Genomic DNA, 19,795 nt, shown 5'->3' with positions numbered 1-19,795 from the left:
TGTGTCATTGATCCAAATAGAGTTGCGTAAGACTTATGTGTCAAAGTCTGCCTGACAGGGAGTAGCTTAAATGGGAGGTCCCTGTGGCCTATTTCATGAGTTGTTCTCTTGAATTGGAACTACTTCCTTCTTCTTTGAGGGCTCTGATACTCATAAATCGTCACACATCTGAAACTACAGGGTTACCGCATCACACTGATGTTGTGTTATTACCTTTTGTAATAAAAGAAAAATCCTTTGCTTAAATATCTCCAACAGCAAAAGAAGCACATGCAAATGTGCTTGTCAATATTTTTCTCCAGAGTTAAAATATTTCCCTCTGGAGAGACCCTTTCCCCTGCACGTTCACTAGTTTTGGGGGTGTTGCTTTTCCCTTTTTGGCACCAACAGGTATTTATACCTGTTCATGTTTGGTGTAAATCTCTGACTATTTCCAAGACGAGAAAAGTTGAGGAGGAGTTTATGAATACCAACAAATGTATCATGTGTAAGAAGTGCTCTCAAACTTCCAGGGCAGTGTCCCTCAGGAATGGCCACTGCCCTCCCACAGGGGGAGATTTACTGACATGGAAACATCTATGTGAGCAAATCTGTTTACAAGCAGGAACATTTCTTTGGTGAGTTGCTAAAGTCGTTGTGGACTCAAAAGAAGGCATTTGTGTCTGTGAGTGGCACGGCAAATAACATAGGGGTCCATTAGGATGGTGGGCGGACTTAGTCCGCCCGCCATCCCAGTGCAATACGGGACAGCCCGCCATAGGTGCGGCGGTCCCGCCTTGACAATTAGGATGCGCCCGCCACAGTGGCGGGCGCATCCTGTATTTTTACCATTGCGGTGGGCGGTGCAGAGAGCGCCGCTCGCCGCAATGGTAAAAATGCACGTTGTGCATTTCAAAGCAAAACATAACAGGCAAGGCGAGGTGCCTGCCATGTTGCACTTTGAAATGCGGGGGGGGTCCCATAGGTACCCCCCATGTGCACCCCGTACCCCCTGGACTCCCAGGGGGCCCGCAACGGGCCACCGCAGGGAGTCTCCGCATGCCTTTCCGTGGCGGCATTGCAGCCACTGAAAGGCATTGGAAAATGCCCATCATATTATGGCTGGCGGTGTCTGATGGACACCGCCACCATATTATTCCTTTTCCGCCCCGGCTGCAAGGTGACCGGGGCGGAAAAGCGGCGGACGGTCTTTCCGTCCGCCGAGGTACCCCCCGCCATACTAATATGGCGGGGGAAAAACAAGTGTGGATGTCGGGCGGATTGCCCCCGCCAGGCTGGCGGTGGCTGCCGCCAGCCTGGCGGGGGCAATCCACCCGACATCATAATGGGTCCCTTGCCCTCCACCAAGGGTCATCCAGTACTGCAGCTGCTCTCCTGTTCGCTATGGTGGAGGAGCGTCGCCCCCCCACCCCTGCCAGCAGCCAACAAAAATTAAAAATAAAATGATAATCAACCCTTGTTTGTTATCGTTTTATTTTTCCCTCAGACCCGAGGATTGGTGCACGGCCAGGGGGATGACAGGCACTAGGGGGATTGTTTTGCACTGTTATCAGTGCACATGACAGATTGGCCGGCCGTCTCAGGATGGCAAAACTGACATGCGCACTGAAGCTCTCTCCTACCCGAGCTACGTTGCCGGACGATGCAGCGGCAGGTTAGTGTTTTTTATGTTTTTCTTTATTTGTATTGTCATCCGTCCGCCCAATCTCCCCATCCTGCCACTCTATTGAGACACCGGCCACTACTGATCTGGAAATGTGGCTCTGGTCCTTTTCCTTTAAATTCGACTTTAATTGTCGGTTGTGCGCCTTGTTTTGTTTTTAATTCCTTGTGTTGCACGGCTTCTTTGTGTTTGCTAAATTGATTGGGTCTGATCATGCGAAGCCATTTACACGTGTAAGTTTGATTTCGATTTACGAATACAAGAATTCCCAAAAGGTGAGCCTTCACTCGTAAATCAATCTCCTCATTCACAATAATACCTTTGAAGGTGTAAAATTGTGCAGGAGTAAATACTAGTCCAGGGGCCAGGATTGGGAGTACTAGGGAGGGCAGTAGTCGAAGGTTTGGGGTTACCAACAGTTAGTAGTTATTGACATTCTCACCCTGGAAACAGGCAGAGATTTCCTTCAGTTCAGGGGATGAACAGCTCACTTTGAAGAGTGTGAACAGGAAGGAAGCACCTCCAGAATTGTGCGGGTATCGGGGAACAGGGTTCACCATGGGTACCACACTTTCACTGTGGAGAATAAAAAAGTGCTATTGCACCAATGCAATGGAATTTCCCTGTGTACAGTTGTACACTGTGTACAATTGTACATGTGGAAAGCACTTTGCATAGCTGCATGCGCAAATGCACAAATGTTTTACAGGAGTACAGCCAGGCGCGACAGGCACAGGTAAGAGCAGAGGGCAGGGAGAGGCGGGTTGGTGGGGGAGTTGGCAGACGATGGGATAGGTAAAATTAAATTAAAAAAATAAATAAACCACTTACCTTGCGCTTGGCGAGCGCAAGGCAAGTGGATTTTTTATTTTATTGAATTTTGCCTGTACTGTCGTCTGTCGACTTCCCTCCCCCACCCAGCCACTCCCTGCCCCACCGCTCTCACTTGTGCTGGCTGCGCCTGGGTACAGCTGCAAACCATCGATGTTTTCCTGGCATACTCTTAGAAACCTCTTTTTGAATTCCTGTAAACCAGATTTACTTTGTGAATCGGCCCCAAGGTTTACCTCTGTGATTTAAGAAAAGCCCTCTGATCATGTGTGCGTGCTTAAATACAATAAAACTAAATGAGGAGCCATATAACACTTAGGGGAAGTGATGTCATACATGGAGAGTGTGTGACGTGGATGTAAAGTGATGCTCAAGGATCTTTCATGACCCACCCATTTCTGAATGCTTCCTTGTTGGTGTTCTTTTCAGTCCTATCATTGAACCCCTCACACCCCTCATTAAACAGTGCTCTCCTATCTTCTAGATGTTCCTTGCAGCAGGAGTGCCCCCGCTCGAGGGAGCCCATGTACTGGACTGGTATCAGCGAGGGACCGACACGCTGCCCGACACTGACCATCATTCCTGGTGAAATCAGCATAGACGTGGAAAAGCCAGTAAGTGTGCCCCCTACAGGCATCCTTAGAACTGTACCTGGACCGCCCCAGAGTCCTGCCTCTCATGTTTAAAACCCTCACTCAAGGACAGGATGTGTAATCAATATTTGTAAATATTTCCTGCTCTGGAGACTGTAGGAGCAGCCCCTCCATGTAGGATGGCCATGTGATGACTTTCTAAACCTAGATCTTAATGCAATTTGCTATCAATTACTCTGCTTTATATTCGATTGTCAGTATGCTCTGATGCTCTACACAGGGTCGGACTTTGTCAAAAAATAGGCCCAGGCACCAAAATAAAAGAGCCCCTGTTACTAAATCAGTTGGGGGTGGGGGCAGCAGAGCGGTTTGCCAGGGCCGGTTTTGGCCGCTTTTTGTTACAGGGGGCCGATTTAAAACCGGAACCCGGTAACAAAAACGACCCCCCCCCCCGGGGTCCAAACCTGTCCCCCACCCTGACAAACGCCTGGTGCCTGCTACGGCCAGTCCGGCCCTGGACACGGGGTATGGGTATTTTGCAAGGTATGGGAGACTGCATGCATTTGTGTTTGCTGCAGGCAATGCTTATGGTAATGAAAGAGAACTCAACAGTTAAAACCGGCCCATCTGGTCATTAAACCAGCCCACACACTAATCTCTCAGCCCAGCCAACGGGCACTGCCTGATTGCCCGATAGGCCAGTCTGACCTTGGCTGAACAGGTTATTTCAACAGTATACTTAGAACAGAGCAAAGCGCCCAACGCCAACACAGCTCAGATATGTATTAAATGGCTGCCGTGGGGCCCCAGCATCACTTAACATTAACACAACCTCCTACCAAACATCTCACACAGAACTCTGTAAACCACTGCCTACCAACACATATGCACACCACCATACAGCGGTACACACTAGCGTAGAACTCCGACTTCCTTCTATCGGCTGCTTACCACACATATACAACCACAAGGCAATAGGCATGCACTAAGGAAATAAGGAAATAGGTAATCAATGTGGCGCCACCACAGGTCCAAGGACAGCATCAAAAATGCAAGGGTTTCTGATCCCACCCATGTATGGCTTCCTAGTGCGAACCTCAAGGTGAACGGATCTCTTACACTCGGCCGTACCATTGAACCCTCTAGTCGCAGGGGGCACATCTCTAATCTCAGACACTCCAAGTGTGAGAAATAAAGCGGAAAAACATTCCAGCCTGGTAAGGATAGTCAGCAGTAGAGCAACACCAGGCGAAAGGCAGTGGGCCTCAATGCACCTGGTGGCCGATCCCGGGTGGCACCTGGGTACCAGGCAAATACCCATATGGCATCATGCGGTATCTAACGTGTGCATTTGTCTTATTATTCTGTGCTTGGAACCCCGCAATAGGGGATAATGAGGCAAGGTCACTCTTCTGCCATCCAATCAGCTAGTGGCTTCTGCACATGCGCACACATCTGCTTTAACAGTTGAACTGCAAGACCACTGGACCAACATCAAACACTGAGACAGAATGTACTCAAAGTCTGAAGCAACACATTGTTCTTGGTGGAAGTGAACAGTGGAGTTACATTAGTCTTAGCAGATGACATAAAAATAAATGATATTATGTGTTGCCATAAGTTAATGAGCTCTTTCCCTGGTGTCTTGTGATATAAGAGGCCTTCTCTCTGCTCAGTAAGAATATATACCTTATTCACCTGGCCAAAGCAGGCCACAATCTACAATAAATTAGGCATTTCCTCCTTTTTTGGGTGCCAAGAAATATAATATTTTCATAGGACTCCTCTCATATATAATTCAAGGCTCAGTGACTGTGGCTAAGTGACTTCCTACAAATCACAAAGGCCCTGATTAAAAGTTTTATGGTACTGGTGGAAATGCTGAACCCGCAAACACTGGTACTGTGTGGTAACACCCAATTAGTATTGTGCAAATGCTAGTTAATCTGCATTGAATGAGCAATAACCTAACAGATCCATATTTACTGGGTCAGATTGCGCACAGAATCGCCAATTCCACCCAAATCAACGCACCCATTTCCCACATTGTGGTATATAAATAAATAATACCGGATCTAGGTTTGACTAGGCATAGCAATAACAGACAGCTCAATAAATAAGAGTCAAGATTCGAGGTAGTAGGAGTTTGCAGGTTTATTACAGCATAAAGGACAGGAACAGGACAACCTGCATAGGAATAGGATGGCAGAGCCCGGCAGGGGGGACAGGATTGGACTAGCGTGGCCCGGCAGCTGCCGGGGCTGGATCTGGGATGAGCGCGCTAACATTTAATAACAATACACGATCATATATACTAAAACAGTTGCATTACAATACATACGATAGGCGGAGCAGTGGGTGTGGTCAATAGCAGTCGCGAAAGATAAGGGTGAAAATAGGTGTAACAGAGGCGTATACATAGACATGTGATGCAAACGTAACAGAATATGTCATGAATGGGGCGGAAACATGGAGGGGGCTACCTAAGGAGCCGGGACCTCTGACCTAATGGTGCGCGCAAACTGGCAATGACGTGTTACTAGAAGAAGCTGGGGGCTACGAACTCTGTGCTAGGAGCAGAGACTGAAGTCTGGAGAGTCAGGGCGACATGTACCTAAGCAGTATCTAGTATCTGATGTTTAGAGAACATGTTGATAGAATCCAAAAGTTATCGGGGTAAAGGCGAACAGACTCTAAGACTGGAGCATGCATTATTCTACATGTAGTGCGTGATGAAGAATATTAAATGATCATTAATACAGTATTTCTCCAACATGGAGACACAAAGGCTAGACTATGATGGTAACTATTGATGCGATTCAGTAGCTTAGGAATGCAGAGAAGGAGGACTAACTGATAATTGGAATCATAACATACTCTTGGCAGACTCAGAGGCAGAGCCAGGCTGAACCGGGCACTGTGAGGCAGGAAGTAAGTGAAGGGTCGAGGATACAGGTGGGGGCTGTATCGCTCCTCAGCGAGGCTCAGGAGACAGAAGCTGAATCTGGTGTCCAGGCCCTTTTGAGGCCTAGAAACGGGAACTTTACAATGGAATAACGTGTACACTGAGAAACGTGGCAATGTAACTTTAAAGAGGCCTGATATTCGTAGTATTCACGGGAACTGGAAACTGACATACTAGAGATGGACACAACTGTAATTGCGTCTTTAATCGAACATGGGGAATACATATGCGTTCGAGGCATGTGGGCTGCTAAATTCATATCTTAGCATTAGATCGCCGCCTAGTGTTGGGCTCGGATGATTGCACATTGTTGTCCTGGAAGAGTCTTCGAAGTATCCTGAGATAGGTGGCTCCTCCCCTGGACTACAGTGCGCATGGGCATCGGCTCCATCCCCAGATTGTTTTTTTCCGCCATTGGGTTCGGATGTGGTCTCGACGTCTTACTGTCGGAACCAAGAAAAACTAACTTTTAGCGGCCAAAAGGCCTCGATTTTCTTGCGTCGGTATTGTCTGCGCACGGTCTCGAGTCTTCCGTCTCTTGGAGCCGGAATAAGCGGAGTTTTCTTCGCTCTCGGAACTTTGAGGCCTTCTCATCGCGACACGACTGCAAGCCTTTTCGGACATGGAGCGGAGCCCGTTTAAGTACTGCCCGCTCTGTGGGTCCAAGTACCCACACATCGATCTACACCCCGTGTGTAACAAATGCCTTTCGCCTGACCACGACGACGGCAAGTGCAAGTTGTGTGCACAGTTCCGCTCGAAGAAGACTCTCAAGCTTCGGCGCGCGATGCGCATGGAAGCTAAACAAGCGGCCCCGGATCCGGAGAACATCTTCGGCGACCAAGACGAAGAGGACCAGGGTCATCATCTCCAAATCTCCCCACCCGAGACGGAGGTCGAGGCGGATCCGGGAGACGGCGACGGAGTCGCGGGTCAAGGCCTTGAATACGTCGACGAGGTAGGAGACGACGATGAGATTTATGGGGCCGCGGCGGATAGCTCAGCGGACGAGCTCTGCCCCGAAGGTTACGAGGATACCGACCGGGACACGGGATCGCCTGTCGGCCTTACCCAAGACCCGTTGCCGCAAGCCACAGCCCCGCCTTCGGGCCCGGCCACGGACTTACTTGCTGGGCAGACTGTTTCGAAACCGAAACCGAAACCATCGGGATCGACAACACCTAAAATGGCCGACCCGAAAACGAAACCGAAAGTTAAGGACTCGAGTGTCCCTAAGATGGCTGCCGTGCCGGTGAAACCGACGGTGCCCGCTACCCCATCGACTCCGTCGACCTCCGGTCCGCAGAAGTCGAAGAAGTCCGTCGATTCCGATGCTGCGAAATCGAAACCGACGCCAGAGGAGGGGTCCTCCAAGAAAGATGGTCGGCACGGGACAGCGGCTACGACGCCGTCAAAACCCGCCAAAGTCGGCTCCAAGGAGGCTACGCCGGCACACGGAAAGAAGTCTGTGCCCCGAACGCAGGAATCGGAGGCGGTAAAGACGGGATCCGCGCCCAAAACGCACAAGGCCCACAAGGACGTCGGATCCGAGGGGAAAATCAGACCATCCTCGTCAGCGCCGACACAAACTGTGAGTGTGCCGTCCCCCATAGCCGAATCACTGAAAAGAATCAGGGAAAAGGCCTTTGCCCCGTCGGCTCCGATACCATCAACGCAGCCGCGAAAAGACACTCCAGAGAAGCCGTCTGGGAAACTTCTCTTTATTTTGCCGCCGAAGGAGGCGCCAAAAGCATTTTCAACCAAATCGGCACCGAAACAGGTGATTTCTTCACCGACTGGCCCACTTCCACGTCAGGTACTCGAATCCGAGGACGATTCGGAGCATTTCATCGACGCTGACACAGGCAAACTGACCCTCTATAAGAGGAAAATCACTTCGGAGCCAGTGGACCCCTATGTCATCCCACTAAAGAAGAAGAGGGTGCCCCTTGACGCTTCAGGCCTCACGGAACCAATCCAGCCTCCTCCGAGACGGAGCCCTACTCCCTCCCCAGAACACTCTGCGGGTGAGGGGTATGATGAGGACGAGCAGTACAATTTCCCAATCAATGAACCTGATGTGCAACCGGATTCATATGATGACACTGGTGACCAGAACACCCAAGGTGCGGGGCAGGACCCGCAGCCTTTTAATGCACGGGCATCCCCGACTGAGGATTCAGCAGGTTTTCATGCCCTACTCGAAAGGGCGGCAGCCAATCACGATGTGGACATGCATGCCGACCCTGTTGAGGAAGACTTCCTTTTCGACACTTTTTCAGTCTCTGAAAGGACAGTAAAGACACTGCCTATGCTTAAAGGAGTCCTCAAGCATGCTGGGGACATATTTAAGGAGCCTACGAGAGCGAGAGTGGTCAACCCTCGCATTGAAAAAAAGTACAGACCTGCACCTGCAGACCCCGCATACATTCGGGGACAATTGCCACTGGACTCTCTTGTGGTCGCCAATGCCAGGAAACGTGCCAACTCCCAGACTACGGGTGAAGCTCCTCCCCCGGATAAGGAATCCAAAGTGCTAGAGGCAGGGGGCAAAAGAGTAGCTGCACAGGCATCAAACTTTTGGCGCATCGCCAATACACAGGCGCTCTTGGCGCGTTATGATAGGGCGCACTACGACACCCTAGAACAGATTGTACAACACCTGCCTCCACAGTTCCAAGAGGGCACCAAACTGCTTATTGAGGAAGGGAAGCTAATCTCAAACGCAGCCATCAAGTGTGCACTTGACGCTGCGGACACAGCTGCTAGAGCTATCAACACTAGCGTTATGCTGAGACGACAAGCGTGGCTCCGCATCTCAGGGTTTAAACCGGATATTCAGACAACAATTCTTAATCAGCCAGTCAATCCTGATAGTCTGTTTGGTCCGGATGTTGACACCACCCTAGAGAAAATAAAGAAAGACACAGAAACTGCTAAGTCTATGGGGGCCCTACAGTCACAACAGTTTCGTGGCAGCAATTTTCGTCGCTCAGGTGCACGTGGAGTCACCAGAGGACAAATGGGTCAACAATCCCAGTTCGCAAAAGGTGGGGCACAATCCTCGTTCACTAAACAGAACAAGGGAGGTTACAGGAATAACAGCAACAGAGGTCGCGGCAGAGGAAACAACAGCTCCCGCACCTCTACTCCCAGCAAACAGTGACTCTCTGTCACTGCCCCCCGACCACCTAACACCTGTCGGGGGGAGACTGCAGCAGTTCCTGCCCGTCTGGAGAAACATCACCACAGACAGGTGGGTGCGACAACTAGTCCAGTATGGTTATTGCCTAGAGTTGAAGTCCACTCCACCCAACATCCCGCTAAGGCAACGGCCTATGTCCGCAGAGCACTTGCTCTTATTGCAGCAGGAAGTAGTGGTGATGCTGCAAAAGGGAGCAATCGAGCTCGTGCCGGTGGGGGAGGAAGGCACGGGGGTATATTCCCTGTACTTCCTTATTCCAAAGAAGGACGGATCTCTCAGGCCCATTCTAGATCTACGTCCCCTCAACCTGTACATACTATCAGAACATTTCCACATGCTTACACTGCAACAGATTCTTCCCTTGCTAAACCAGGGAGACTTCTTAGCAACCTTAGATCTCAAGGATGCTTATTTCCACATTCCACTACACCCGTCACACAGGAAATACCTCAGGTTCACTATTCAAGGCAGGCACTACCAGTTCAAAGTCCTACCCTTCGGAGTCACAACAGCCCCGAGGGTGTTCACCAAGTGTCTGGCGACAGTAGCGGCGCACCTCAGGAGGCAGAACATCCATGTCTACCCCTACCTAGACGACTGGCTCGTGCAAGCCAAGTCAGAGCAACAGTGCGCCGCAGACATGTCGACTACAATTCACCTTCTTCACGATCTGGGTTTCTCCCTGAACTACCCAAAATTGCATCTTCAGCCGGCGCATGTCCGGCAGTTCCTAGGTGCAACGATCAACACCCTGACGGCCATGGCTCAGCCAAACCAAGTCAGGATAGACAGCATGCAGGCTCTGATCCAAAAGTTCAGGCCACAACACTCGCTTCCAGCGAGAGTGTTCATGCAATTGATAGGCATGATGGCCTCCTGCATCTTCATAGTCCCTCACGCACGGCTACATATGCGCCCGCTCCAGGAGTGCTTAGCGAATCAGTGGACGCAGGCTCGTGGGCAATTGACAGACCTAGTGTTGGTTACCAGTCGGGCATACGACTCTCTGCATTGGTGGACTCCACACAACCTTTGCAAGGGCCGACTGTTCCAAGAGCCCGTGCCGCAGATTGTCCTGACAACGGACGCATCTCTCCAGGGATGGGGAGCTCATGTGCTCACTTACACAGTGCAGGGACTATGGACGACGCAGCAACAAAAGATGCACATCAACTATCTGGAGCTGATGGCAATCTTCATGGCGCTCAAGTCCTTCATTGTACATCTGTGCAACAAAGTCGTGCTAGTCCGGACGGACAACATGACCGCGATGTACTACATTCAAAAGCAGGGAGGCACCCACTCGCCACAGCTGTCTCATCTGGCTCAGAGCATGTGGAAGTGGGCCATTCAGAGGAACATTTTCCTCATGGCAGAACACCTCCCAGGAAAGGACAATCAGATGGCGGATCTGCTCAGCAGATACAGCCATCAAATGCACGAGTGGGAGATACACCCATCTGTTCTCCACCCGTACTTCCAGCAGTGGGGTCATCCGGAGATAGACCTGTTTGCCACAGCAGAGAACGCAAAATGCCAACTCTTTGCCGCCAGGTTCCCTCACCCACAGTCGCAGGGGAATGCGATATGGATGAACTGGTCAGGCAAATTTGCGTACGCTTTTCCGCCAGCCCCTCTAATACCGCTGGTCGCAAGAAAGCTAAGGCAGCACGAGATGACTCTCATCCTGGTTGCTCCAACGTGGGCGCGCCAGGCTTGGTACACCACGTTCCTCGAACTCTCAGTGGTGCCGCATCAAAGACTGCGCCTCACGCCCAGTCTTTTGACGCAGAACCATGGAGACATTCAGCATCCAGATCCACAACAGCTCAACCTGGCGATCTGGCTCCTGAAGTCCTAGAGTTTGGATACCTTAAACTACCTCCGGAGTGCATGCACATCATCAAGGAGGCGAGGAAACCAACTACTAGAGCATGCTATGCTGCAAAGTGGAAGCGTTTTGTCATTTACTGTACAGCCAATGACATCAACCCGCTAGATGCATCTATCCCCAACATCATCTGCTATCTGTTGCATCTTTACAAGTGCAATCTAGCGTACACTTCCATTCGGATACATCTATCCGCCATAGCGGCTTATCTCCAGAACAGGCAGCACCTCTCTGTCTTCAGGGTGCCTGCCATTAAAGCCTTCCTTGAAGGTCTGAAACGAGTCATTCCCCCAAGAACACCGCCAGCTCCGGTGTGGAACCTCAATGTCGTTCTCACCAGACTGATGGGACCGCCATTTGAGCCACTGCACTCGTGTGAACTCCAGTTCCTTACGTGGAAAGTAGCTTTCCTTGTAGCTATTACGTCTCTGAGGCGTGTCAGTGAGCTGCAGGCGCTCACAATCCAAGAGCCATTCATTCAAATCCATCCAAATAGGGTAGTGCTACGCACTAACCCCAAATTCCTTCCGAAGGTGGTGTCACAGTTTCATCTAAACCAAACTATTGACTTACCAGCATTCTTTCAAAACCCGCAAACGGTGGCGGAAAGAATGCTCCATACCTTAGATGTACGGAGGGCGTTGATGTACTACATAGACAGAACACAACCCTTTAGAAAAACAAAACAACTCTTTGTTGCCTTCGCACCACAACACAAAGGCAACCCGATTTCCAAAGCAGGGATAGCCAGATGGATTGTTAAATGCATCCAGATATGTTATCAAAAAGCAAAGCGCACTTTAACAATACCCCCCAGAGCGCACTCCACACGCAAACTGGGGGCATCCATGGCTTTCCTAGGGAACATTCCTTTAGAGGATATTTGCAGAGCAGCCACGTGGGTTACACCACACACCTTTACTAAACACTACTGTGTTGATGTGCATTCCAAGCAGCAAGCTGCTGTAGGACAGGCTGTTCTGAAGACACTTTTTCAGGTTTCTGCAGCTGGCACGGGCAACCGCCGCTGATGGAGGGACTGCTATGTATTCTATGCTAAGATATGAATTTAGCAGCCCACATGCCTCGAACTGAATATGCTACTTACCAGTATGCATCTGTTCTTGGCATGTAGGGCTGCTAACATTCATATCGCCCGCCCTCCTCCCCGGTGCCTGTCGCAGCTGCAGATATACTATTGTATTTATTCATTAGCATGGACATCCTTTACACTTTTCACTCCATCTTCTGCCACAATGGCGAAAAACAATCTGGGGATGGAGCCGATGCCCATGCGCACTGTAGTCCAGGGGAGGAGCCACCTATCTCAGGATACTTCGAAGACTCTTCCAGGACAACAATGTGCAATCATCCGAGCCCAACACTAGGCGGCGATCTAATGCTAAGATATGAATGTTAGCAGCCCTACATGCCAAGAACAGATGCATACTGGTAAGTAGCATATTCAATATTAATCATGCACACATAACATATGATGGAGGACACGTAGGGACACAGAACATGGCAAAATTTACTTTTCCACATTCCCTCCTTGTCACTACGTTTCCATCAGGAAACATCAATATTCATGATACCATCTATCATTTCATACAGTATCATTTGCTCGTCTCGAATTTTCTTGGAACGGGATTTAGAACGGGGCTTGGGACTAGGAATACAAGAGGTAGCACAAATGCCGCAAATCGCAGGGCCACATTGTATACAGAGGCAGCAGCTGAATATGATCGCTACTGCAATACCTAGAAAGGACAAGACTTTCCATCCCCAAGCGGAAATTATATTCCAGAACCAACCGGACCATGTCCAGGTGCCTGGATCTTGGTGTAACAGATGGGCAATTTTATGGAGTCTGGTTATAGCTGAATAAACAGACGGCGCGTTATTTGGAATGAAAATGCAGCAACTAGATCCGATGACTCTACAGGCCCCGCCCCTATCGGCCAATATGACGTCAAGGACGAGACGATTCTGTAAAACGACAAATCTCATAGCAGATTGCTCTTCAGTTAAGTTACCTAGGGCAGAGGCAGTCTCATTAACTACTGCTTCAAGGGTTCTGGTTAACCTACGAATTAGCTTACTATTCTGGATAGGTCCTATAAAGAAGAAGAAACCTCTATTGAAATCTGTATACTGTTCTAGAGCAGTTTCAGTATAATCGACAATTGGGGACTCAATCTCCCTTCTATGTCTAAGGTGTACTAGATGTGTGTTTCTGTGATAATCAGATGGAGCTAGGAAAACAGGTGGCAGTAGGAGGCAATGTAACAGGTTCCCTCCCAATCGAGGGGCAGACGAACATATGCGGTCTGACCACAAATAAAATAAGAATGACGTGAAGCTTTGAAAATAGATTTCCTACTGTCACTATACTTGACAATAGTAGTACAATCACTATGCCCTACATGTACGGAACCATTATTTCTAACACATAATTCGCCTTTGACTGGTAGTACTGAAATAGCAGGTAAGTCTGGAGTGGAATCAGACTGAACATTCAGGACCATGAAATTCGAAGAATAATTACCTAAATTGTAAACTTCGTTTTCTAGATCTAACCCTGTTCTGTGGGGAAGACCTTGCTTGTCTGAGAAACATGTACTGTTAAGAAAAGACATATCTGTTGAAGATGACGTTAACGTGGACCATGCTCCACACGAACCATTATGTGAAAATGGATAAGGAAAAAGTGGCAGAACTCCCTTCGGGGTCTGGAAAGGGGGGAGTCGACCACACACCCAACAATTAGTGGCATTGCTGGTCTGGTGTGAATAATGTAACTTGCGGATAAAAGAATTGTTACGCATAGCAAGGCGGTAAGAGAGTTCATGAGGAGGCAGATCACTAAACGTGTGCTCTACTGTAACATTAGAAGACTTATTTACATGAGGAACTGAAAAATACAGATAAAACGCATAACTGGTGCAGGAAATCATAATACTGAGAAATAATATGAAACATAGAAAAACGATACATCGGATTGAGTTTTGACTAACTCTCTCACTATGGGGGTCTATTTTATACATGTCAGAAACCGGTCTAACCGTTTCACCTAGGGGAGGACTTAGACAATCAAACTGGCTGACTTATTTTACTAGACCTTAACTTTTTCTTATACTCCTGTTGCGGAGTTGTCTCTAACAGGGAGGGTGCAGTATCATTGTCTTTTGCGGGACAGTCCTTAAGAATAGTACTTTGGCAGTCCTTTAAATCCTCGGAAATGTTCTTTGAAATTGGTTTCAATCCATAAAACTTTTTGATATGCGAAAGATGCACCCAGCCTTTGCGTCCCTCCAACTTCACGGCTGTGCGGGTGGCCAGGAGGACCTGTCGGGGCTCCTTCCAGCGAGGCTCCAGCGGACTTGAACGATCGAAATTTCGCACTAGGACCATGGATCCGGGAACGATTTCATGCGGTGCCACCTCGGTATTGTCTGGAAATGCGGCGGCAACCTGTGAACGACAAGAGTTGAGGGCAGACATCAAGGAAGCTAGGTAATCTGTCAGCATATTACTTGAAACATCGGTAATACTTCGGGGTCTAGGAGTACCCCACATGTTAGGGGGGCGGCCGAAAACGACCTCATACGGGGACAGACCTGATCTGGAATGTGCGACCATGCGCATATAGAACAGGGCGACCGGCAGAGCTACTAGCCAGTCCACACCTTTCTCTTGACAAACCTTTGCAATTCGAATTTTCAGAGTCTGATTATGTCTCTCTACGAGACCGGCTGCTTCAGGATGGCGTACACAATGGAACTTCCACTGGTACCCTAACAAAAGGGACACGTGTTTCATGAGTTCAGATGAGAATGGCTGTCCGTTGTCAGAATATACGACCCTAGGGAGTCCGTAACGGGGGAAGAACTCACGAACCAACTGCTTGGCAGTGGTCGCGGCTGTGTAGTCTGGAACTGGATATGCCTCCGTCCACCTGGACAAAGCGCATACAACTACAAGGACATACTTGAAACCTCGACATCGCTCCATCTGAATGTAATCCATCTGGAGGACTTCAAAAGGGTGGTCAGGGGGCTGGAATCCACCTTGTTCCACCGGGACACTTTTACCTGGATTAAACTGGCAACATATCATACAGGTACGGACTTTCTGCTTGGCGGCAGCTCGTAAATGCTTGTTGAACCAAATATTCTGGATACTGTCTAACATAGCTTTTTCTCCTAAATGTGCTGGACTATGTGCGGTATTGATAATGACTTGAACCATGGAGTCGGGGAGAAACCAAGTGGCTTTACCCTTTGTTACCCATCCCTGATCTGTCTGGACCCCTCCTTGTTCGGACCATTTCTTGATTTCCTCGGGAGTAGCATGTAACTGGATATCTATGACATCTTGAGTGGGGTCCTTAACTGTCATACAGGTAGTTGGATCTGGAGTGTATGTCGGTGTCTTATTAACTGGAATGTCTGGTGTCTGTGCTGTAAGCTTGGCTGTGCGATCTGCTAGATCATTACCTTGAGAAATAGTGTCAGTAACTTTCGTATGTGCTTTGCACTTCATGATAGCAATGGATGTCGGTAAATGTATGGCATCTAACAGAGCCTGAATAAGGAGACCATGCTGAATCTTGGTTCCATGAGAAGTCATGAAACCTCTCTCCTGCCAGAGCACTCCGAAGTCGTGTACGACTCCAAATGCGTAACGTGAATCTGTGTAAACATTAACTTTCAGGTTCTTGGCGTGTATGCAGGCTTGTGTCAGAGCAACTAGCTCTGCTGCTTGAGCAGACAGGGTGTCAATACGGTGTGTTTCAATAACTTCAGTGTCAGTAGTCACTGCATACGCGGCTACTAGTTCTCCTGTACTTGTTCTCATACATGAACCATCCACATAAAGTGTCAGGTCGGAATCTGGTAATGGAATATCTGTCAGATCTTGTCTTGGCTTTGTCATGATGTTAACTACTTCCACACAGTCGTGTGTGGCAGGATTCGAAGTAACTGATGGTAACAATGTAGCAGGATTTAAAACGTTGCAGCGTCTGATTTCTATGTGTGGCTGGAACAGTGTCAATTCATAACCTGTTAAACGTGCAATTGTCAAGTGCTGAGTTTGTGTTCGGTTTAAAAGAACTTCCACGGAGTGTGGAACTTGTACTGTCAAGGAATGTCCTAATACTATGGAATCACTTTGTCTGATAGCAAGTGCTGTGGCTGCAACTGACTTAAGGCACGCAGGCAGAGCCTGGGCTACAGGATCTAATGTGCTCGAAAAATAAGCACAAGGCTTGTATTGTCCTGCTTGATCTTGTGTGAGGACAGATAATGCTGTACCTTCGCGTTCTGTGACGAAAAGTGTAAAAGACTTACTGTAGTGCGGTGTTGCTAGAACTGGAGCTTGACATAGGGCTTTCTTTAACTCATTAAAACTAAATGTATGTTCAGATGTCCAAGGGAGGACAGTCGATACGGCTGCCTCCTGTGTCGTTAACTGTATCAGTGGTTTAGCTAGAAATGCATACTGAGGAATCCATTGTCTGCAATAAGAAGTAAGGCCGATAAAAGCACGTACCTCCTTCTGGGTCTTGGGCTGAGGAAGACTCGCTATTAACTGGATACGGTCTGGTGTCAACTGCCTACCCCTCTTGGACAGTAAGTGTCCTAAGTAGACCACTTGCTGGACACAGAATTGAAGCTTAGAAGGGGACACCTTGTGTCCCATCTCGGCTAGGAAATACAAGACTGTAAGTGATGCTGGCTCGCAAGCACGTTCAGAACGGGCTGTGATCAGTAGATCATCGACATACTGGAGCAGGGCAGTGTCAGTTGGCATGTGAATGTTGTCTAGTTGTCTCTTGAGTGCTTGACTGTAAATACTAGGACTTTCTGTGAAACCTTGAGGAGCGCGTGTGAACATATAGCTCCTTCCATTTAAACAAAATCCGAAAAGAAACTGGCTGTCTGGATGAATGGGGACACTGAAAAACGCATTCTTGAGGTCTATGACTGTAAAAAATGTGGCTTCGGAATCAATGGCTGTCAATAGGGAAGAGATATCTGGGACAACTGGGTACTGGGGAATAATACATTTATTAAGTTCTCGAAGGTCAATCACTAAACGATATACTGGAGGTGCATTTGGATCAGTACGTTTCATAACAGGAATGATCGGAGAATTGCATACATTGGAGTCAGTTTCTACAACTACTCCTTGAGCGATGAGCTCGTCAATAATTTTGGATAAGGCTGCTACAGCCTCTGGTGGCAATCTGTACTGTCTGATTCGTGGTAACACTACACCTGGCTTGAGAGTCACACGATGGGGTGTGATTTGCATAAAGCCAACAACAGTTGGACCTTGCGCCCATAGATGCTGCGGAACATTAGACAATCTCGGATCAAAATCTCGTAATACATAGTGACCCTTGAAGTCACGTAGGAACAATCGTATTCCCTCTGGGGAACAGCATATAACTGCACCTAACTCTTTCAGTGTCTTAATGCCTAATAGATTTTCTGGACATGACTTAGTAAGTAACAGGTCAGTAGTGCGGGACAATGGACCTACTTCTAGAGTAACTGGCTTTGATATTTCATTTACAATAGGTTTTCCTGAAAATCCAAGGGAAACATTTCTAGAGCCTGAGAGCGGATCCCCTGGAACTTCGGCGTGACTTATAGTGGTCCTACTTGCCCCTGTATCAATCAGAAACTTTCTGTCTTTCCCTAATACTTGACTGTGAACATAGGGACCTTCTTGATCTACAGGTATCTCGATGAGAGGCAAGCCTACCTCCCTCTCTAGGCTGTTTCATGAATATGGCTGATACTCTGGATACTCAGACTGTGCATACTGGTACATCTGCTGTGTAACATGCTGTGTTGCAGCGATAGGCTGCGGTGTTGTAACTGTCTGTGGTGCATTCTGTGACTGAGGAGTCTGTGTAACTTGTTCTTGTCTAGGCGGACGTGGTCTTTCTTTAGTCTTACCGGTAGCTATGTTGTGTTTCAGAACTGCACACTCGTTTATAAAATGACCTGGCTGTTTACAATAATTGCAGTTTCCTTTAACGGGAGCTGCAGGATGACTGGCTTGATTTGGTCCCCTCTTCTGACTGTCTTGAGGAACAGATTGTGCAACTAGTACTTTCATTTTCGTGTCTTTCATACGTTTTCTCTCGTGATCTTGCTCTTCTCTGATTCTATTCTGGTGATATTGAAGCATCTGTAACATTTGGGACGGGGTATTAGCTTGCCAGGTACTTTCGACTTTCAAAACTCGGTTTTTAATTTGTGGACTTGAATTCTCGACTAATTTAGTAACAAAAAGATGAGGGTATGATTCGCTACTTGTCTTGAGGCCACTGTTTATGGTAAAACATTTCTCAAATCTGGAATAATAATCACTAATATCTTCATCTTGTTTCTGTTTACATGCTGAGATTGCATCCCAGTCTTCTTTTCTAGTTGTCAATAACCTAGGCAAAACTTGTATTAATAATTCTGGTAATTCTTTACATTTATCTCCAAGACCGGTACCTGGTACTCGTGCCTTATCTTCGGCTTCTAGAACTGCCCAATCGATCTTTTTCTCTCCCACCTCCCATTCTTTTTCTTTGAGTTTCTCATATACCCCTGCGGGCAACAAGACTTTTAACATTTTAATAATATCTGGATACGTGTATTCTCCCATACGGAGCATGTCTTTTAATTCTCGGTGGAACCCTGCTGGATCTTTGTCATGACAGGGAATTAATTTTTTCATCTCTAAGAGTTCCATCTTTGTGATCGGGGTGTAAACAAACACTCGTTGCATTTCACCACCGTCTGTCTTAATTGGATGCACTTCTCGTAACGGATTCTGTCTGTCTATGTAAAAGGGTTTACTTTCTGGGGGTGAGACGTGAACAAAATGTGGGTTCAGAAACGTTCTGTATTTGTGGCGCTGTTCTAGAATGACACTAATCAAATCGGTACCTAAACCTTTCCATTTATACTGGAGTAACTCGTTCAGGACATCATGTAACGGACCTGGATCAGAATGTTGATCCTCATACAATGTAATGAGGTGCTGGATCATATACATACCCGCCAGTCGTTGCTCGGCTGGGGGCATTCTCAGAAACATTTGTGCCACTATTTCGTCTGGAAAAGTGGTAGAATCAGTAATCCATCGGACTGCTGATCGGACTAGTTCTTGTTCATGCATAGTACTTAACTCACTATAACCGATTCGTGATTTCAGAATGTGATCGGTAGCTTGAAATACTTGTTCTAGAGAACCTTGCTCTGGTGCCGGATGAGGAACAGTTTTCTTGTAGTCTAGACGTGAATGTCGGTCTGGAAATCTAGATTTTCCTACATACGCTATTCTGGCGGGATTCTCGTCCTCTACCTCTTCAGTATCAGAGTTACTTTCTTTCTCGCTTACTCGTGCTTCTTTGCGTTGTTCGTGTATCCTTATTATTTCTTTACGAATCTTCTTGTACATACTCTCTATACTACTGATGGTCTTATGCTTACCCTCGGCTATATTATCACTCCACCTTGTCAGGATTTTCATTTCGGCTCGATCTTTGGTCGGATAATCTTGTTCTCGTATTAAACAATTAATCAGAAACTTTAATAACATGAGCTGGATCTCAGCTTTCCTTTGAGACATG

The 19,795-nt window shown here is 47.9% G+C and overlaps 1 protein-coding gene across 1 annotated transcript in view; it reads left to right on the top strand.

The window, feature by feature from the left end:
* Nucleotides 1–19,795, top strand: part of PLXND1 (plexin D1) — a 383,087-nt gene that overhangs the window by 105,994 nt on the left and 257,298 nt on the right. The window contains exon 5 of the mRNA XM_078661693.1: nucleotides 2,979–3,108. Within this exon, the coding sequence (XP_078517819.1) occupies nucleotides 2,979–3,108 (130 nt within the window). The remainder of the gene's footprint in view (nucleotides 1–2,978; nucleotides 3,109–19,795) is intronic.

Source organism: Lissotriton helveticus, chromosome 9, assembly GCF_964261635.1.
Source record: "Lissotriton helveticus chromosome 9, aLisHel1.1, whole genome shotgun sequence".
Lineage (NCBI taxonomy): Eukaryota > Metazoa > Chordata > Amphibia > Caudata > Salamandridae > Lissotriton > Lissotriton helveticus.
This window is presented reverse-complemented; position numbering and strand designations above follow the sequence as displayed.